This window comes from Catharus ustulatus, chromosome 35, assembly GCF_009819885.2.
Source record: "Catharus ustulatus isolate bCatUst1 chromosome 35, bCatUst1.pri.v2, whole genome shotgun sequence".
Lineage (NCBI taxonomy): Eukaryota > Metazoa > Chordata > Aves > Passeriformes > Turdidae > Catharus > Catharus ustulatus.
In genome coordinates, this window is record NC_046255.1 from 1,446,982 (window position 1) to 1,468,245 (window position 21,264).

Genomic DNA, 21,264 nt, shown 5'->3' on the forward strand with positions numbered 1-21,264 from the left:
TCCAGAACCTTCCAATTCTGGGATCCAGAACCCTCTTCCTCCACATTTTTGGATCCAGAACTTTCCTTTTCCTCCACATTTTTGGATCCAGACCCGTCCCTCACCCCATTTTTCTCTTTTCCAGGCTCTTCCTCCTCCTCCTCCTGGATCCAAAACCTTCTTCCTCCACCACATTTTGAGATCCAGAACCTTCAAATTCTGGGATCCAGAACCTTCTTCCTCCCCATTTCACAATCCAATCCCCCTTGCTCATCCCATTTTTCTCTTTTCCAGGTTCCTCCTCCTCCTCCTCCTCCTCCTCCTCCTCCTCCTCCTGGGATCCAGAACCTTCTTCCTCCACATTTCAGGATCCCAAAGTTTCCTTTTCCTCCACATTTTGGGATCCAGAACCTTCCAATTCTGGGTTCCAAAACCTTCTTCCTCCACATTTTGGGATTTGAAACTTTCCTTTTCCCCCATTTTTGGGACCCAAAACTTCCGTTTTCCTCCACATTACGGGGTCTGACCTCACCCCATTTTTCTCTTTTCCAGGTCCCCGCGGGGTCCCCTTGACCCCAAAATGGGCAACGCCAAGAGCGGGGCGCTGTCCCGCGAGGTCCTGGAGGACCTGAAGACGAGCACGCGCTACACGGAGGAGGAGCTGTGCCGCTGGTACGAGAGCTTCCAGCGCCAGTGCCCCGACGGGCGCATCAGCCGCGCCGAGTTCGAGAAGATCTACGGCACCTTCTTCCCCAACTCGGACCCGCAGGGCTACGCGCGCCACGTCTTCCGCAGCTTCGACACCAACGACGACGGCACGCTGGATTTCCGGGAGTACATCATCGCGCTGCACCTCACCTCCAGTGGGAAAACCCACCTGAAACTGGAGTGGGCGTTCTCGCTCTTCGACGTGGATCGCAACGGGGAGGTCAGCAAGAGCGAGGTGCTGGAGATCATCACGGTGAGGAAAAGATAAAATGGGATTTTGGGGTTAAAAATGGGAGATTTGGGGAATTTGGGGTTAAAAATGGGGAGGTCAGCAAGAGCGAGGTGCTGGAGATCATCACGGTGAGGAAAAGATAAAATGGGGATTTTGGGTTAAAAATGGGGAGTTTGGGGTGAAAAATGGGGAATTTGGGTTAAAAATGGGGAGTTTGGGGTTAAAATGGAGAATTTGGGGTCTGAGATGGGAGATTTGGGGTTAAAAATGGGGAATTTGGGATCGCAACGGGGAGGTCAGCAAGAGCGAGGTGCTGGAGATCATCACGGTGAGAAAAAGATAAAATGGGGATTTTTGGGTGAAAAATGGGAAATTTGGGGTTAAAAAATGGGGAGTTTGGGTTAAAAATGAGAGATTTGGTGTCTGCAACGGGGAGGCCAGCAAGAGTGAGGTGCTGGAGATTATCACGGTGAGGAGGAAATTTGGGGTGAAAAATGGGGATTTGGGGTGAAAAATGGGGAGGTCAGCAAGAGTGAGGTGCTGGAGATCATCACGGTGAGAATTCAGGATTTGGGGTGAAAAATGGGGATTTTTGGGCGAAAAATGGGAAATTTGGGGTTAAAAAGTGGGAATTTGGGGTGAAAAATGGGGAATCAGCAAGAGCGAGGTGCTGGAGATCATCACGGTGAGGAAAAGATTTGGGGTGAAAAATGGGAAATTTGGGTAATTTGGGATTGTCAAAATGGAGAATGGGCAAGAGCGAGGTGCTGGAGATCATCACGGTGAGGAGAAAATTTGGGGTTAAAAATGGGGAATTGGGGTGAAAAATGGGGGGTTTGGGGTCTGAGATGGGAGATTTGGGGTTTGAGAATGGAGAACCAGCAAGAGTGAGGTGCTGGAGATCATCATGGTGAGGAAAATTCAGGATTTGGGGTGAAAAATGGGGAATTTGGGTTTAAAATGGAGAGTTTGGGGTTAAAAATGGGGATTTTGGGATCGCAACGGGGAGGTCAGCAAGAGCGAGGTGCTGGAGATCATCACGGTGAGAAAATGGGATTTTGGGGTGAAAAATGGGGATTTTGGGGAATTTGGGGTTAAAAATGGGGAGGTCAGCAAGAGCGATGTGCTGGAGATTATTACGGTGAGTTTTGGGGTGAAAAATGGGAGATTTGGGGTAAAAAATGGGAGATTTGGGGTGAAAAATGGGGAGTTTGGGATCGCAACAGGGAGGTCAGCAAGAGCGAGGTGCTGGAGATCATCACGGTGAGAAATTTGGGGTTAAAAATGGGGAATTTGGGGTGAAAAATGGGGAGGTCAGCAAGAGCGAGGTGCTGGAGATCATCACGGTGAGGAAAAGATAAAATGGGGAATTTGGGTGAAAAATGGGGATTTGGGATTGTGGGAATTGAGAACCAGCAAGAGCGAGGTGCTGGAGATCATCACGGTGAGAAAATTTGGGATTTTGGGGTGAAAAATGGGGATTTTGGGCAATTTGGGATTGTCAGAATGGAGAATTTGGGGTGAAAAATGGGGATTTTGGGGTTAAAAATGGGGAATTTGGGATTCTGGAATGGAGAGGTCAGCAAGAGCGAGGTGCTGGAGATCATCACGGTGAGAAATCAGGATTTGGGGTGAAAAATGGGGATTTTTGGGTAAAAAATGGGAGATTTGGGGTTAAAAATGGGAAGTTTGGGGTGAAAAATGGGGAGGTCAGCAAGAGTGAGGTGCTGGAGATCATCACGGTGAGAAAAATGGGGTGAAAAATGGGGAATTTGGGGAATTTGGGGTTAAAAATGGGAAATTTGGGGTTAAAAATGGGGAATTTGGGTTAAAAATGGGGATTTTGGGGTGAGAAATGAGAGATTTGGGGTTAAAAATGGGGAGGTCAGCAAGAGCGATGTGCTGGAGATCATCACGGTGAGTTTTGGGGAAAAAATGGGATTTGGGGTGAAAAATGGGGATTTTTGGGCGAAAAATGGGAGATTTGGGGTTAAAAATTGGGAATTTGGGATTGTGGGAATGGGGAATTTGGGATTTGGGGTTGTGGGAATTGGGAATCAACAAGACTGAGGTGCTGGAGAACATCATAGTGAGAAAAATTCAGGGTTTGGGGTGAAAAAATGGGGATTTTGGGGAATCAGCGAGAGTGAGGTGCTGGAGATCATCACGGTGAGGAAAATTCAGGATTTGGGGTGAAAAATGGGGATTTTGGGGTGAAAAATGGGGAATTTGGGATTGTGGCAACGGGGAGGTCAGCAAGAGCGAGGTGCTGGAGATCATCACGGTGAGTTTTGGGTGTAAAATTGGAGATTTGGGGTCTGGGAATTGAGAACCAGCAAGAGTGAGGTGTTGGAGATCATCATGGTGAGTTTTGGGGTGAAAAATGGGGAATTTGGGCAATTTGGAATGGGAAAATTGGGATTTGGGATGGGAGAATTGGGATCTGAGATGGGAAATTTGGGATTTGGGGTGAAAAATGGGGAGTTTGGGCAATTTAGGAAGGGAAATTTTGGATTTTGGGATTGTGGGAATTGGGAATCAGCGAGAGTGAGGTGCTGGAGATGATCACGGTGAGTTTTGGGTGAAAAACGGGAGATTTGGGGTTAAAAATGGGAGATTTGGGCAATCTGGGATGGGAAATTTGGGATTTTTGGATTTGGGATTTTGGGATGGATCAGGCCTGGCCAGGGGAACCCCCTGGAATTTTGGGATCCCCTGAGGAATTTGGGATCCCCTGGATCCGGGAATTCCCCTCGGAATGTGGGGGAGGGGCCCTGCCCCCCCTCGCCCCTCCCCCACCCTCCCCCGCCCCTCCCCCACCCCCTAATTACGTTAATTGGCTTTGCCCCTCCCCCCTCCCCCCCTGATCCCGGATTTTCAATCCCGGATGGAAAAATCCCCGGGGGGGGAGGGGCGATAAACGGATCGGGGTGGGGGAGGGGAGGGGAGGGGGGGGGAAATCCCCTCCCCCACCCTGAGCAGGGCCGGGTTTGGAGCCCCCAGACTCAATTTTGGGACCCCCAGACCCATTTTTGGGGTCTCCAGATCAATTTTTGGAGCCCCCAGACCCATTTAAGGGTTCCCAACCCCAATTTTGGAGCCCCCAGACCCATTTTTGGGATCTCCAGACCCAATTTTTGGGGTCCCCAAACCATTTTTGGGATCCCCAGATCAATTCTGAGACCCCCAGACTCATTTTTGGGTCCTCAGACCCATTTTTCGATCCCCCAGACCCAATTTTGGGGTTCCCCAGACTTATTTTTGGAGCCCCCAGACTCAATTTTGGGGTTCCCACTCCCATTTTTGGGGTCCCTGACGGAGTTTGGAGCCCCCAGACCCATTTTAGGGATTCCCAGATCAATTTTTGGGGTTCCCAGACCCATTTTTGGAGCCCGCTGACCCAAATTTTGGTCCCCTCGACCCAATTTTGGAGCCCCCAGATCAATTTTTGGAACCCCCAGACCCAATTTTGGCGTTCCCAGATCAATTTTGTGTTCCCCAGATCAATTCTGGGGCCCCCAGACCCAATTTTCGGGCCCCCAGACTCAATTTTTGTTCCCCCCAGACCCATTTTTGGGTTCCCCAGACCCAATTTTGAGGTTCCCAGATAAATTTTGGAGTTCCCAGATAAATTTTGAGGTTCCCAACCCCAATTTTTGAGGCCCCAGACCCAATTTTGTGGCCCCCAGACTCAATTCTGGTCCCCCCAGACTCATTTTTGGGGTTCCCAATCCCAATTTTTGGTTCCACCCAGATAATTTTTTGGTCCCCCCGAACAATTTTGGAACCCCCAGACCAATTTTTGGGATCTCCAGACCACTTCTGGGGTTCCCAGATTAACTTTGGAGCCCCCAGACCCAATTTCGAGTTCCCTAGATTCATTTTTGGGTTCCTAATCCCAATTTTTGGGTCCCCCAGACCCAATTCTGGATCCCCCAGACCCATTTTTGGATCCCCCAGACCCATTTTAGGGCCCCCCAGACCCATTTTTCGATCCCCCAGACCCATTTTTGGGATCTCCAGACCAATTTTTAGGGTTCCCAAACCAAATTTTGGGGCCCTCAGACTCATTTTGGAGTTCCCAGATCAATTTTGGGATCTCCAGACCCATTTTTGGTCCCCCCAGATCAATTTTCAGAGCCCCCAGACTCATTTTTGGGGTCCTCAGACCCATTTTTCGATCCCCCAGACCCAATTTTGGGGTTCCCCAGACTCATTTTGGAGCCCCCAGACCCAATTTTGGGGCCCCCAGACAATTCTTGGGGTTCCCAGAGTCATTTTTGGAGCCCCCAGACCCATTTTTGGGGTCTCCAGTCCCATTTTTAGGATCCCCAGACCAAATTTTGGGGCCCCCAGACCCAGATTTGGATCCCCCAGATTCAATTTTGCGGTTCCCAGATAAATTCTGGAGTCCCCAGACCCATTTTTTGGGGTTCCCAGACCAATTTTTCGAGTCCCCAGACCCATTTTTGGGGTTCACAGATCAATTCTGAGGCCCCCAGACCCATTTTAGTGGTTCCCAACCCCAATTTTTGGGGCCCCCAGACCCATTTTTCGAGCCCACAGATTCATTTTTGGGGTTCACAGAAAAATTTTGGACCCTCCAGACCCAATTTTGGGCCCCCAGACCCATTTTTGGGGTCCCCAGAGACATTTTTTGTCCCCCAGACCCAATTCTGGTTCCCCCAGTCCCATTTTTGGGGTCCCCAGATGATTTTTGAGCCCCCAGACCCAATTTTGGATCCCCCAGACCCATTTTTGAGGTTCCCAGACCCATTTCTGGGATCTCCAGACCCAATTTTGGAGTTCCCAGATCATTTTTCGAGCCCCCAGACCCATATTTGGGATTTCCAGACCACTTTTGGGGTTCCCCAGACCATTTTTGGAGCCCCCAGACCCAATTTGGGGTTCCCAGATAAATTTTGGAGTTCTCAGATCAATTCTGGGGCCCCCAGACCCATTTTTGGGGTCTCCAGTCCCATTTTTAGGATCCCCAGACCAAATTTTGGGGCCCCCAGACCCAGATTTGGATCCCCCAGACCCAATTTTGGGGTTCCCAGATAAATTCTGGAGCCCCCAGACCCAATTTTGGGGTTCACAGATCATTTTTTGAGCCCCCAGACCCATTTTTGAGTTTTCCCAAACCAATTTTGGGGCCCCCAGACCCAATTCTTGGGACTTCCAGACTCATTTTTGGGGTCTCCAGACCCAATTTTGGATCCCCCAGACCCAAATTTTGGGTTCCCAACCCCATTTTTGGGTTCCCCTGACGGGTTTTGGGACCCCCAGACCCAATTTTGGGGTTCCCGAATCATTTTTGGAACACCCAGACCAATTTTTGGTCCCCCAGACTCAATTTTGGGGTTCCCAGACCAATTTTTCGAGCCCCCAGACCCAATTTGGAGTCTCCAGTCCCATTTTGGAGTCCCCAGACCCATTTTTGGGTTCCCCGACCCAATTTTGAAGCCCCCAGACCCAATTCTGGATCCCCCAGACCCAATTTTGGAGTCCCCAATCCCAATTTTGGGTTCCCCTGACGGGTTTTGGAGCCCCCAGACCCAATTTTGGAGTTCACAGATCAATTTTGTGTTCCCCAGATCAATTCTGGGGCCCCCAGACCCATTTTTGGGGTTCCCAGACCCAATTTTGGGGTTCCTGACGGGGTTTGGGGTCCCCCAGACCCAATTTTGGGGTTCCCAGATAATTTTTTAGTCCCCCCAGTCCCATTTTTCGATCCCCCAGACCCATTTTTGGTTCCCCTGACGGATTTTGGGTCCCCCAACCCCATTTTTGGGTTTCCCAACCCCAATTTTTGGGTTCCCCTGACGGATTTTGGAGCCCCCAGACCCAATTTTGAATCCCCCAGTCCCATTTTTGGGTCCCCCAGACTCATTTTTGGGACCCCCAGACCCATTTCTGGGTTCCCCTGACGGATTTTGGAGCCCCCAGACCCATTTTTGGGTTCCCAACCCCATTTTTGGTTCCCCTGACGGTTTTTGGCCCCCCAGGCGATTTTCAAGATGATCCCGGCCGAGGAGCAGAAGTTGCTGCCCGAGGACGAGAACAGCCCCCAGAAACGGGCGGACAAACTCTGGGCGTATTTCAAAAAGGGGGAGAACGGTGAGGGCTCAAAAAAACCCCAAAAATTCAAAAAATCCCCCCAAAACAAAAAAAACCCCCAGAATTCCCCCAGAAAAACAAAAAAATTCCCTCCAAAACAAAAAAACCCCAAAAAACAAACAAAAAAACCCAAATTCCCCCCCCAAAACCCGAAATTCTCCCCAAAAAACTCCAAATTCCCCGCCAAAAAACCCCAAAAAATATCCCCATAAATCCTAAAAATTCTCCAAAAAAATCCCCAAAAATTCTGAAAAAAAATCCCCAAAAAAATCACAAAAAATCCCACAAAAAATCCAAAACAAATCCCACAAAAAAATCCCCAAAAAATCCCCCAAAATCCCAAAAAAATCCCCAAAAATCTCCAATAAAATCCCAAAAAATCACAAAAAATCCCCAAAAATCTCCAATAAAATCCCAAAAAATCACAAAAAATCCCCAAAAATCTCCCAAAAAATCCCCCAAAAAATCCCCAAAAAAATCCCGCAAAAAATCTGAAAAAATCCCCAAAAAATCACCAAAAATTCCCCCAAAACCCCAAAAAATCTCTAAAAAATCCCAAAAAAAATCCCCAAAAAATCCCCAAAAATCCCCCAAAAATCCCCCAAAAATCACAAAAAATCCTCAAAAATCCCCCAAAAAATCACAAAAAAATCACAAAAAAATCACCAAAATCTCCCAAAAAATCCCCCAAAAAATCCCCAAAAAAATCCCGCAAAAAATCTGAAAAAATCCCCAAAAAATCACCAAAAATTCCCCCAAAACCCCAAAAAATCTCTAAAAAATCCCAAAAAAATCCCCAAAAAATCTCCAAAAAAATCCCAAAAAAATCCCCCAAAAAATCCCAAAAAATCTGAAAAAATCCTCAAAAAATCACAAAAAATCCCCCCAAAATATAAAAAAAATCACCAAAAAATCACAAAAAACCTCAAAAAAAATCCCAAAGAAATCACAAAAAAATCCTCAGAATATCCAAAAAAATCCTCAAAAAATCCCTCAAAAAAATCCCCAAAAAAACCCCCCAAAAATCCCAAAAAAACCTCAAAAAAATCCCCAAAAACCCACAAAAAAATCACAAAAAATCCCCAAAAAATCCCCCAAAAAATTCCCAAAAAAATCCCCAAAAATCCCCCAAAAAATCCCAAAAAAATCCCCAAAAATCCCTCAAAAATCCCCCAAAAAATCCCAAAAAAATCCCAAAAAAATCCCCAAAAAAATCCCCCAAAAATCCCAAAAAAATCACAAAAAATCCCCAAAAAATCCCTGAAAAATCCAAAAAAATTCTCAAAAAAATCACAAAAAATCCCCCAAAAATCCCCAAAAATCCACAAAAAATCCCCAAAAAATCCCCAAAAATCCCCAAAAAAATCACAAAAAAATCCCCAAAAAATTCCCAAAAAAATCCCAAAAAATCCCCAAAAAATCCCCAAAAAAATCCCAAAAAAATCCTCAAAATATCAAAAAAAATCACAAAAAATCCCCAAAAAATCCCCAAAAAAATCACAAAAAATCCTCAAAAAATCCCCAAAAAATCCCAAAAAAATCCCCAAAAAATCCCCAAAAAATCCCCCAAAAAATCCCCAAAAATCCCCAAAAAATCCCGATTTTTGGGGCCCCCTCCCCGGATTTTTGGGGCCCCCTCCCCGGATTTTTGGGGACCCCTCCCCGGATTTTTGGGGCCCCCTCCCCGGATTTTTGGGGACCCCTCCCCGGATTTTTTTGCCCCCCCCGACCCCGATATTTTTATTTTTTCCCCCAGATAAAATTGCAGAGGGAGAATTCATCGAGGGCGTGATGCAGAACGACGCCATCATGAGGCTGATCCAGTACGAGCCCAAAAAATGAGAAATAAAAACCCAAAAAAATCCCCAAAAAATCCCAAAAATCCCCAAACGGGGCGGGGGGAGGGGCGGGAGGGGGAGGGGCAATAAACGGAATTGAAACCCCCGGGGGTGGAATCGGTGTGATTTGTTTGGGGGGAAAATGGGAATTTTGGGGGGAAAAATGGGATTTTAGAGAGGAAAAATTAGGTTTTTTTTAGGGAAAAATGGGATTTTTTTGGGGCAAAAAATGGGATTTTTAGAGAGAAAAAATGTGATTTTTTGGGGGGTGAAAATGGGATTTTTAGAGTGGAAAAAAGGGATTTTAACGACGAAAAAATGGGATTTTTAGAGGGGAAAAAAATGGGATTTTTTTGGGGGGGGGAAAATGGGATTTTTTGGGGGGAAACTGGGAATTTTTTTTAGGGAAAAATGGGATTTTTAGAGAGAAAAAATGGGAATTTTTTTAGGGAAAAATGGGATTTTTAGAGAGAAAAATTTGATTTTTTTAGGGGAAAAAAGTGAGGTTTGAGGGAAAAAAATGGGATTTTTAGAGAGGAAAAAATGTGATTTTAGAGGGGAAAAATTAGATTTTTTTTAGAAGAAAAGTGGATTTTTAGAGAGAAAAAAATGGGATTTTTAGAGGGGGAAAATGGGATTTTTTGGGGGAAAAACGGGAATTTTTTTAGGGAAAAATGGGATTTTTAGAGGGGAAAAATGTGATTTTTAGAGGGGAAAAATTAGATTTTTTTTAGGGGAAAAATGGGATTTTAGAGAGAAAAAAAAGAGATTTTTAGAGAGGAAAATGTGAATTTTAGAGGGGGAAAATGTGATTTTTTTTTAGGGGAAAAAAATGGGGTTTGAGAGGAAAAAATGGGATTTTTTTTTTAGGGAAAAATGGGATTTTTAGACGGGAAAATGGGATTTTAAAGAGAAAAAAAGGGATTTTTAGAGAGGAAAAAATGTGATTTTAGAGAGGAAAAATTAGATTTTTTTTTAGGAGAAAAACGGATTTTTAGAGAGAAAAAAAAAGAGATTTTTAGAGAGAAAAAATGGGATTTTTAGAGGGGAAAAATTAGCTTTTTTTTAGGGGAAAAATGTGATTTTTAGAGGGAAAAAATGTGGATTTTAGAGAGAAAAAATGGGATTTTTTTAAGGTAAAAATGGGATTTTTAGAGGGGAAAAATGGGATTTTTTTTAGGGAAAATGGGATTTTTGGGGGGAAAAATGGGATTTTTAGAGAGAAAAAAATGGGATTTTACAGAGAAAAAATGGGAATTGTTTTAGGGAAAAATGGGATTTTTAGAGTGGAAAAAAAGGGAATTTTTTTGGGGAAAAATGGGATTTTTGGGGGGGAAAAAATGTGAATTTTTTTAGGGGAATAAAGTGGGGTTTGAGAGGAAAAAATGGGATTTTTTTTTAGGGAAAAATGGGATTTTTAGAGAGAAAAAAATGGGATTTTACAGAGAAAAAATCGGATTTTTTTTAAGGTAAAAATGGGATTTTTAGAGGGGAAAAATTAGATTTTTTTTAGGAGAAAAACGGATTTTTAGAGAGAAAAAAAAGAGATTTTTAGAGAGAAAAAATGGGATTTTTAGAGGGGGGAAAATGGGATTTTTTTAAGGGAAAAATGTGATTTTTAGAGGAAAAAAATGGGGATTTTAGAGAGAAATAATGGGAATTTTTTTAGGGAAAAAAAGTGGGGTTTGAGGGGAAAAAAAGGGAATTTTTTTTAGGGAAAAATGGGATTTCTTAAAAGGGAAAAATGGGATTTTTAGAGAGAAAAAATGTGAATTTTTTAGGGGAAAAAAGTGGGGTTTGAGGGGAAAAATGGGATTTTTTGGGGGGTTGAACAGACACAAACTGAGATGTGAATTTTTTTTAACCCAATTTTTATTTTTATTTCCATTTTTAATTTGGGGAGGGGTCTCAGTTCTTGTAGCCCCTGCTGGCCCGGTCGATTGGGGATTATTTTAAATTTTAATTTTATTTTATTTTATTTTTGGGGTTTTTTTGGGGATTTTTTTTGAGTTTTTGGGGTTCACAGACACACACTGAGATATAAATTCTGTAAATTTATTTTTATTTTCATTTTTAATTCGAGGAGGGGTCTCAGTTCTTGTAGCCCCTGCTGGACCGGCCGATTTGGGGATTTATTTTGAATTTTTAAAATGGTTTATTTTATTTTTTTGGGGATTTTTTTGGGGTTAAAGAGACACAGACTCAGATATAAATTCTGTAAATTTATTTTTATTTCCATTTTTAATTTGGGGAGGGGTCTCAGTTCTTGTAGCCCCTGCTGGCCCGGCGGGTTTGGGATTATTTTAAATTTTAATTTTATTTTATTTTTGGGGTTTTTTTTTATTTTTAGGGATTTTTTTGGGTTTCACAGACACAGACTCAGATATAAATTTTGTAAATTCTGTAAATTTATTTTTATTTCCATTTTTAATTTGGGGAGGGGTCTCAGTTCTTGTAGCCCCTGCTGGCCCGGCCGATAGGGGATTATTTTAAATTTTAATTTTATTTTATTTTATTTTTGGGGTTTTTTTGGGGATTTTTTTGGGGTGAACAGACACAGACTCAGCTATAAATTTTGTAAATGGTTTAATTTTATTTTTATTTCCATTTCTAATTTGGGGAGGGGTCTCAGTTCTTGTAGCCCCTGCTGGCCCGGCCGATTTGGGGATTTATTTTGAATTTTTTAAATGGTTTATTTTATTTTTTTGGGGATTTTTTTGGGTTTCACAGACACAGACTCAGATATAAATTCTGTAAATTTATTTTTATTTCCATTTTTAATTTGAGGAGGGGTCTCAGTTCTTGTAGCCCCTGCTGGCCCGGTGGATTATTTTGATTTTTGATTTTTTTGAGGATTTTTGGGGGTTTTTTTGGGGATTTTTGGGGTACACAAACACAGACTCAAGATATAAATTCTGCAAATTCTGTAAATTTATTTTTATTTTTAATTTGGGGAGGGGTCTCAGTTCTTGTAGCCCCTGCTGGCCCGGCCGATTTGGGGATTTATTTTGAATTTTTTAAATGGTTTATTTTATTTTTTAGGGATTTTTTTGAGGTTAAACAGACACAGACTGAGATGTGAATTTTGTAAATTCTGTTTAATTGTATTTTTATTTTTATTTTGGGGAGGGGTCTCAGTTCTTGTAGCCCCTGCTGGCCCGGCGGCCTCGGGCGCGCTCGAATTTGGGGCCCTTGGAGCGAACGTAGGGCCTGGGGGAGAGAAAATAAATAAAAAATAAATAAAAATAAAACAAAATAAAATAAAACAAAATATTCAACATTCAGATAAATAAAAAAAATAAACATTAAAATTTCATGCATTTAAAAAACTCGAACATTCAAAATTCAAACGTTCAAAAAATTTAAATGTTGAAAATTCAAAGTTCAAAATGTTCAAATATCCAAAATATTCAAATATTTCAAATATTCAAACATTCAACAGACACTTAAAAACTTAAAATATTTAAAATTCAGACCTTCAAAATATTCAGATGTTGAAAATTCAAAGTTCAAAATGTTCAAATATTCAAAATATTTAAATATTCAAACATTCAAAATGTTCAAACATTCAACAGACACTTCAAAATTTAAAATATTTAAAATTCAGACGTTCCAAATATTCAGATGTTGAAAATTCCAAGTTCAAAATGTTCAAATATTCAAGATGTTTAAATATTGAATTAACACTTAGAAATTTAAAATATTTAAAATACTGATGTTCAGGAAATTGAAATGTTGAAAATTGAAACTTCAAAATATTCAGATATTCCAAATATTTAAATATTCAACATTCAGAAACTTAAAAATTAAAATATTCAAAATTTAAATGTTGGAAATTCAAAGTTCAAAACGTTCAAATATTCCAAAGTATTCAAAATATTCAAAATGTTAAGTATTCAAAATATTTAAATATTGAACAGACACTTCAAAAAATCCTGAACATTTTAAATTCACATTTTAACACTTAAAACATCCCAGAAATCACATCCCAAAAATCTGAAATATTTCCCCAAAAATCGGAAATATTGCCCAAAATCCCCTCAGGACCCCCAAAATCCCCCCCAAATTTCCAAAATTCCCCCAAAATCCCATCCCAGACCCCCCCAAACCCCTCCTAGGACCCCCAAAATCCCCCCAAATTTTTAACATCCCCCCAAAATCTCATCCCAGACCCCCCAAAATCCCCCTCAGACCCCTCAGGATCCCCCAAAATCCCCCCAGATTTCCAAAATTCCCCCAAAATCCCCCTCAGGACCCCCCAAATCCCTTCTAGGACCCCCCAAAATCCCCTCAGGATCCCTCAAAAATCCCCTCAGATTTTTTAAAATCCCCCCCAGACCCTTCAGGACCCCCCCAAATTTTCAAAATCCCCTCCAAAATCTCATCCCAGACCCTCACAAAATCCCCCCAGACCCCTCAGGACCCCCGAAATCCCCCCAGATTTCCAAAATTCCCCCAAAATCTCATCTTAGACCCCCCAAATCCCTTCTAGGACCCCCCAAAATCCCCTCAGGACCCCTCAAAATTTCCCCCAGATTTTTTAAAATCCCCACCGGACCCCTCAGGACCCCCCAAATCCCTTCTAGGACCCCCAAGTTTTAAAATCCCCCCCAAAATCTCATCCCAGACCCCCTAAATCCCTTCTAGGACCCCCCAAATCCCCCCCAGATTTTTTATAATCCCCTCAGGACCCCCCAAACCCCTTCTAGGACCCCCCAAATTTTCAAAATACCCCCAAAAATCTCTTCTAGGACCCTCTAAATTTTTTAAAATCCCCCTCAGACCCCTCACGACCCCCCAAAATCCCCCCAGATTTCCAGAATCCCCCCAAAATTTCATCCCAGACCTCTCAGGACCCCCAAAAATCCCCCACAGACCCCCTCAGATTTCCAAAATCCCCTCAAAATCCGCCCAGGACCCCCCAAAATACCCCCCAAATTTTTAAAATTCCCCCAAATCCCCCCCAGATTTCCAAAATTCCCCCAAATTCCCCCCCAAACCCCATCTAGGACCCCCCAAATCCTCCTCAGATTTCCAAAATTCTCCCAAAATCCCTTCTAGGACCCCCCAAACTTTTAAAACACCCCCAAAAATCTCTTCTAGGACCCCCCAAATTTCCAAAATCCCCCTCAGATTTTTTAAAATCCCCCAAATCCCCTCAGATTTCCAAAATTCCCCAAAAATCTCATCCCAGACCCCCCAAAATTGCCTCCAGACCCCTCAGAACCCCCCAAAATCCCCCCCAGATTTCCAAAATTCCCCCAAAATCTCATCTTAGACCCCCCAAAACCCTTCTAGGACCCCCCAAATCCCCCCCCAGATTTTTTAAAATCCCCTCAGGACCCCCCAAACCCCTCCTAGGACCCCCAAAATCCCCCCAGATTTTTTAAAACTCCCCCAAATCCCCCCAGATTTCCAAAATTCTCCCAAAATCTCATCCCAGACACCTTAAATCCCTTCTAGGACCCCCCAAATTTCTAAAATTCCCCCAAAAATCTCCTCTAGGACCCCTCAAATTTCCAAAATCCCCCTCAGACCCCTCAAGACCCCCCAAATTACCCCAAAAATCTCATCCCAGACCCCCCAAAATCCCCCTCAGACCTCTCAGGACCCCCCAAAATCCCCTCAGGACCCCCTCAGATTTCCAAAATTCTCCCAAAATCTCATCCCAGACCCCCTTAAATCCCTTCTAGGACCCCCCAAATTTCCAAAATCCCCCCAGATTTTTAACCCCCCCCCAGATCTCACTTGGTGTGGCTGTGCGGCGTCCCCGGCGCTTTCCCGAAATGCCGATAGACCTCGCGCGCCTTGCGGGGACCTGGGGGGAATTGGGAATTTGGGGAGGGGTCCTGAAGGGAATTGGGGGGTCCTAGGAGGGATTTGGGGGGTCCTGAGGGGGATTTTGGGGGAAAAATGGGAATTTTGGGGGGGTCTAGGAGTGATTTTGAGGGTCCTGAGGGGAATTTGGGTGGTCCAGGGGGGGTCTGGGGGGGATTTGGGGGGTCCTGAGAGGGTCTGGGGTGGAAAAATGGGAATTTTGGGGGGTCCTGAGGGGCATTTTGGGGCTCCTTGGGGGATTTGGGGAGGTAAAAATGGGAATTTGGGGAGGCTGGGAGGGGTCTGGGGGGATTTGGGGGAGATTTTGGGGGGGTCCTGGGAGGATTTGGGGGGAAAATGGGAATTTTGGGGGTCCTGGGTGGAGTTGGGGGGGAATTGGGGGAGATTTTGGGGGGTCTGGGGGGTCCTGAGGGGGATTTGGGGGGTAAAAATGGGAATTTTGGGGGGTCTAGGAGTGATTTTGAGGGTCCTGAGGGGAATTTGGGGGCTCCAGGGGGGGTCTGAGAGGCATTTGGGGAGTCCTGAGAGGGTCTGGGGTGGAAAAATGGGAATTTTGGGGGGTCCTGAGAGGGATTTTGGGGGAAAAAATGGGAATTTGGGGGGGATTTTGGGGGTCCTGGGGGAGATTTTGGGGGGTTTGGGGGGTCCTGGGGGGCAAAAATGGGAATTCTGGGGGGTCCAAGAGGGATTTGAGGGGTCCTGGGGGGGTTTGGGGAGAGGAAAAAGGGGATTTGGGGGCATCTGGGGGGGTCATGAAGGGAATTTTGGGGCTCTTTGGGGGATTTGAGGGGACAAGATGGAAATTTTGGGGTCCTAGGGGGAATTTGGGGGGGTCTTGGGGGTCCTGAGAGGGATCTCGGGGGTAAAAATGGGAATTCTGGGGGTCCTGAGAGGCATTTTGGGGCTCTTTGGAGGATTTTGGGGGGCAAAAATGAGAATTTGGGGAGGCTGGGAGGGGTCTGGGGGGATTTGGGGGAGATTTCGGGGGGTCTTGGGAGGATTTTGGGGGAAAAATGGGAATTTTGGGTGTCTAAGAGGGATTTGAGGGGACAAAAACGGGAATTTTGGGGGGTCCTGGGGGGCATTTTGGGGAATTTGGGGGTCCTGGGAGGGGTCTGGGGGGATTTGGGGGGTCCTGAGAGGGTCTGGGGTGGAAAAATGGGAATTTTGGGGGGTCCCGAGGGGCATTTTGGGGGAAAAAATGGGAATTTGGGGGGGCTGGGAGGGGTCTGGGGGAATTTGGGGGAGGTCTGGGGGGTCCTGGGGGGGTCTGAGAGGGATTTGGGAGAGATTTTGGGGGTCCTGGGGGGATTTTGGGGGAAAAATGGGAATTTTGGGGGTCCAGGAGGGGTCTCAGGGGATTTTGGGGGGGGTCAAGGAGGGATTTTGGGGGTCCTGGGGGGTCCTGAGGGGGGGATTTGGGGGGCAAAAATGGGAATTTGGGGGGTCTGGGGGCTCCTGGGAAAGTCTGAGAGGGATTTGGGGGAGATTTGGGGGGGTCCTGAGAGTGATTTGGGGGGTCCTGGGGGGAATTTTGGGGCTCCTTGGGGGATTTTTGGCGGAAAAAATGGAAATTTGGGGATCCTGGGGGGTCCTGGGAGGATTTTTGGGGGAAAAAAACGGAAATTTGGGGGGTCCTGAGGGGCATTTTGGGGCTCTTTGGGGGGAAAAATGAGAATTTGGGGGTCCTGGGAGGGTCTGAGAGGAATTTAGGGGAGATTTGGGGAGGTCTGGGGGGTCCTGAAGAGGAATTTGGGGCTCTTTGGGGGATTTGGGGGGGGAAAAATGGGAACTTGGGGAGGCTGGGAGGGGTCTGGGGGCTCCTGGTGGGGTCTGAGAGGGATTTGGGGGGTCCTGAGAGGGTCTGGGGGGCAAAAATGGGAATTTTGGGGGGTCCTGAGGGGCATTTTGGGGGAAAAAATGGGAATTTGGGGGACAAAAACGGGAATTTTGGGGGGATTTGGGGGATTTTGGGGGTCCTGGGGGTGAGAAATGGGAATTTTGGGGGGGATTTGGGGGGTCCTGGGGGGATTTTGGGGGGTCCTGGGAGGGGTCTCAGCCCCACCTGAGGCGTTCTGGGGTCACTGCTGGGAAATTTGGGGAGATTTCGGATTTTTGGGGATTTTTTTGGAATTTTTTTGGGTTATTTTAATGGGATTTTTGTGCAGATTTCAGGTTTTTTGGTGGTTTTTTTTGGGGATTTTTGCTGTTTTTGGATTAATTTGGATTTTTTAGGATCTGACCTGAGAGCAGCACGGAGCCCTTCGCCCTTTGGGGTGGCCATGGATGGATTTGGGATTTTTTTTAGGTTATTTTGGTGTATTTTGAGTTATTTTAATGGGATTTTCGTAGGAATTTTTGATTTTTTTGGGGGATTTTTGCTGATTTTTGATTAATTTGGATATTTTAGGATCTGACCTGAGAGCAGCACGGTGCCCTTGCCCTTTGGGGTGGCCATGGATGGATTTGGGATTATTTTAGGATTTTTTTGGAATTATTTCGTTGTTATTAGGGTTATTTTAATGGGATTTTCACTGGGATTTCAGGTTTTTTTGGGGGATTTTTGCTGTTTTTTGATTAATTTGTATTTTTTAGGATCTCACCTGACAGGAGCACGGTGCCCTTGCCCTTTGGGGTGGCCATGGATGGATTTGGGATTTTTTTGGGATTTTTTTTTAGGTTATTTTGGGTTATTTTAATGGGATTTTCACAGGAATTTCAGTTTTTTTTCAGGGATTTTTGCTGTTTTTTGATTAATTTGGATATTTTAGGATCTCACCTGAGAGCAGCACGGTGCCCTTGCCCTTTGGGGTGGCCATGGATGGATTTGGGATTTTTTTGGGGTTATTTTTGTGTCATTTCGGTGTATTTTGGGTTATTTTAATGGGATTTTCGCTGGGATTTTTGATTTTTTTGGGGGGATTTTTGCTGTTTTTCAGTTATTTTGGATATTTTGGGATCTCACCTGACAGCAGCACGGTGCCCTTGCCCTTGGGGGTGGCCATGGCCAGCTGGTCGAAGGTCAGGATGGAGCCCCCGGCGCGCAGGATTCGGGTTCGGGCGCCGCGGGTGACGCGGAGAGCACAGACCTGGGACACAAAAAACATCAAAATAAACCCAAAAAACACCAAAAATTAACCCAAAAACCACCTTAAAAAACATCCTAAACCCACCCTGAGAGCACACACCTGGGAAAATAAAAAAAATCAAAATAAACCCAAAAAACACCTCAAAAAACATCCTAAAATCACCCAAAAATCACCCTGAGGGCACAGACCTGGGAAAAATAAAAAAACATGAAAATAAACCCAAAATCAACCTAAAAATCATCCCAAAAATATCCATAAAATATCCCAAAAATCACCCTGAGAGCACAGACCTGAGAAAAATTTAAAAAAAATCAAAATAAACCCAAAATTAATCCAAAAAATCATCTCAAAATCATCCCAAAAATATCCATAAAATATCTCAAAAATCACTCTGAGAGCACAGACCTGGGAAAAATAAAAAAAATCAAAATAAACCCAAAATTAACCCCAAAAAAATCCCAAAAATATCCATAAAATCATCCTAAACCCACTCTGAGAGCACAGACCTGAAAACACAAAATTAACCCAAAATTAACCTAAAAAATCACCCAAAAATCACCCTGAGGGCACAGACCTGGGATCCAAAAAACATCAAAAATTAACCCAAAAATTCCCACTAAAAACCCCCAAAAATTCCAAATAGCAACGCCTAAAATTCCCACTAAAAATAAAAAAAAATTCCCAGTAAAAATCTCTAAAAATTCCCATTAAAAACCCCCAAAATTCTCAGTAAAAAACCCCAAAAATTCCCATTAAAAACACTCAAAATTCCCACTAAAAATCCCCAAAAATTCCAAATAAAAACCCCTCAAAATTCCTATTAAAACCCCCCAAAACTCCCAATAAAAACCCCCAAAAAATCCCAATAAAACCCCCCAAAAATTTCAAATAAAAACCCCCAAATTCCCAATAAAAACCCCAAAACTCCCAATAAAAACCCCCAAAAATTTCAAATAAAAACCCCCAAATTCCCAATAAAAACCCCCAAAAATTCCAGCTAAAAATCCCCAAAAATTCCCAATAAAAACCAAAAAAATTCCCAATAAAAACCCAAAAATTCCCACTAAAACCCCCCAAAAATTCCAATTAAAATATCCAAAATTCCCATTAAATAACCCAAAAATTCCCAATAAAAACCCAAAAATTCCCAATAAAAACCTCAAAAAATTTCAAATAAAAATCCAAAAATTCCCACTAAAAACCCTCAAAGTTCCCACTAAAAAATCCCCCAAAATTCCCAATAAAAATATCCAAAATTCCAAATAAAAACCCCCCAAAATTCCCAATAAAAACCTCAAAAAATTCCCACTAAAAATCCCAAAAAATCCCATTAAAATCTCCAAAAATTCCCAATAAAAACCCCAAAATTCCCATTAAAAAAATCCCAAAAATTCCCAATTAAAAACCCCAAAAATTCCAACTAAAAATCCCAAAAAATTCCCAATAAAAACCCCAAAAATTCCAAATAAAAATCCCCAAAATTCCCATTAAAAAAACCCCAAAACCCCCAATAAAATCCTCCCAAAATTCACATTAAAACTTTTCAAAATTCCCAATAAAAATCCCCAAAAATTCCCAATAAAGTCCCCCAAAATTCTAAAAAAAACCCCAAAAAACCCCAATAAAATCCTCCCAAAATTCACATTAAAACCCCCAAAACTCCCCCAAAAAAACCCAAAAAAAACCCAAAAATTCCCAAAAAATTCCCTTAATCCCCAAATTTGCCCAAATTGTCCCCAGATTGTCCCCAAATTGTCCCCAGACCTTGAGCTTGGGCACGTCCTGGATGCGAACGTCGTCGGTGACGGTGCCGACAACCACGGCCGTTCTGTCGGCCCTGCCCGGCTTCTTCATCATCCTGATCTAAAAAAAATATAAAATAAATCTTAAAGTATCCAAAAATTGTTTTTGGGACATTTTCAGGACATTTTTGGGGTGAATTCGGGGGACATTTGGGCTGATTTTTAAAGTATTTTTGGGGATATTTTCAGGATAATTTCGGGATATTTTTGAGATGATTTTGGGTGAATTCCAGAATATTTTTGGGGCTGTTTTTGAGACAATTTCAGAATAATTTCAGAATATTTTCAGGATATTTTTGGGGTGAATTCAGGGGATTTTTGGGGTCTCACCAGCCTGGACAGAGCCAGGGGAGGGCGGTTGGAGCGGCTCATGAAGAGACGTTTGAGAACCACGCGGTTGAAAGGAGCGTTGGTGCGGCGGGCCAGGAACCGGTACAGCTGGAACGGGATAAAAACCGGGAAATTGGGATAAAAACGGGATAAAAAACCGGGAAATTGGGATAAAAAATGGGGTAAAAAACCGGGAAATCGGGATAAAAAACGGGGTAAAAAACCGGGAAATTGGGATAAAAAACCGGGATAAAAAACCGGGAAATTGGGATAAAAAACGGGATAAAAATCGGGAAATCGGGATAAAAAACGGGTTAAAAAACCGGGAAATTGGGATAAAAAACGGGGTAAAAAACCGGGAAATTGGGAAAATCGGGAGAAAAAAATGGGGAAAAGTCAGAGCTGAGGAAGGGAACGGAACGGGAAGAGACGGGAAAGCGGAAAAAATGGGGAAAATGGAAAAGATGCGGGAAAAATGGGGAAAATAAAGGGAAAAACCGGGGAAAAAAACGGGAATAACCGGGAAAAAAAGGGGAAAACCGCGGAGACGAACAAGTAGGGCTGCAAAACCGGGAAAAGGGGGGGAAAAAAAAAGGAAAGCTCAGAGATGGAGCAGAGAAATGGGGAAAAACCGGGAAAGAGGGAGGGGAACCGGGACCGAACCGGGGCCGATCCCAGCGCCAATCCCGGGCCGAACCGGGCCCGAACCGGGCCAGGCTCACCTTGACCAGCAGCCTGAGGTAAATGTCCTGGCTCTTGGGCTCCTTGCGCCGCACCTTGCGGTCCTTGTCGTGGCGGATGTCGATGCCCTGAGGCGACACCGGGCCCGGTCAGCGCCGGGGCCGCATCGGTGCCCCGGTACCGCCCCGGTACCGCCAAGGCCGCCCCCCCGCGCGCCCCCCGCGCCCTCCCGAGCCTCCCCGCGCCGCCCCGAGCCGGCCCCGAGCGCCCCCGGCCGCGGATGGCGGCGGATCCGGGATCCCCGGCCTGCACCCACCATGGTGGCGGCGCGGGAGAGAGGCGGAAGTGCGGCCGCGCGGGGGGTTATGGGAGAGAGAAGGTGTTTCCGGTGTGCGCCGGAAGTGAGTACGGCAAGGTGTTTCCGGTGTGTGACGGAAGTGAGTACGCGAGGTGTTTCCGGTGTGTGACGGAAGTGAGTACGCGAGGTGTTTCCGGTGTGTGACGGAAGTGAGTACGCGAGGTGTTTCCGGTAAATGCCGGAAGTGAGTAAAGTGATGTGTTTCCGGTGAGTGACGGAAGTGAGTACGCGAGGTGTTTCCGGTGTGTGCCGGAAGTGAGTGCGGGGCCGCTCTGTCCCCGCACTCTAT

General features: G+C 44.6%; 2 protein-coding genes across 2 annotated transcripts; one reads left to right on the forward strand and one right to left on the reverse strand.

The window, feature by feature from the left end:
- Positions 1-537: 537 nt before the first annotated feature.
- RCVRN (recoverin) lies at positions 538-8,910 on the forward strand. Its single transcript, XM_033084008.1, has 3 exons — positions 538-940; positions 6,928-7,039; positions 8,796-8,910. Exons 1-3 carry the CDS (start codon positions 560-562, stop codon positions 8,879-8,881), a joined length of 579 nt encoding a protein of 192 aa, XP_032939899.1. The 5' UTR covers positions 538-559; the 3' UTR covers positions 8,882-8,910.
- Positions 8,911-11,958: 3,048 nt separating this feature from the next.
- On the reverse strand, positions 11,959-21,017 carry RPL18 (ribosomal protein L18). Its single transcript, XM_033084004.2, has 7 exons — positions 20,934-21,017; positions 20,659-20,745; positions 19,937-20,044; positions 19,569-19,667; positions 17,681-17,804; positions 14,626-14,695; positions 11,959-12,087 (listed from the first exon to the last, which is right to left on the reverse strand). Exons 1-7 carry the CDS (start codon positions 20,934-20,936, stop codon positions 12,012-12,014), a joined length of 567 nt encoding a protein of 188 aa, XP_032939895.1. The 5' UTR covers positions 20,937-21,017; the 3' UTR covers positions 11,959-12,011.
- Positions 21,018-21,264: the final 247 nt, after the last annotated feature.

Excerpts from the sequence above, each read along its gene's own strand:
- RCVRN (XM_033084008.1), top strand. The coding sequence starts at position 560 with ATGGGCAACGCCAAGAGCGGGGCGCTGTCCCGCGAGGTCCTGGAGGAC. Across the intron at positions 941-6,927 it reads AGGTGCTGGAGATCATCACG|GCGATTTTCAAGATGATCCC; the intron begins GTGAGGAAAAGA and ends TTGGCCCCCCAG. Across the intron at positions 7,040-8,795 it reads TTTCAAAAAGGGGGAGAACG|ATAAAATTGCAGAGGGAGAA; the intron begins GTGAGGGCTCAA and ends TTTTTCCCCCAG.
- RPL18 (XM_033084004.2), bottom strand. Across the intron at positions 20,045-20,658 it reads ACCTCAGGCTGCTGGTCAAG|CTGTACCGGTTCCTGGCCCG; the intron begins GTGAGCCTGGCC and ends ATCCCGTTCCAG. Across the intron at positions 19,668-19,936 it reads CCCTGGCTCTGTCCAGGCTG|ATCAGGATGATGAAGAAGCC; the intron begins GTGAGACCCCAA and ends TATTTTTTTTAG.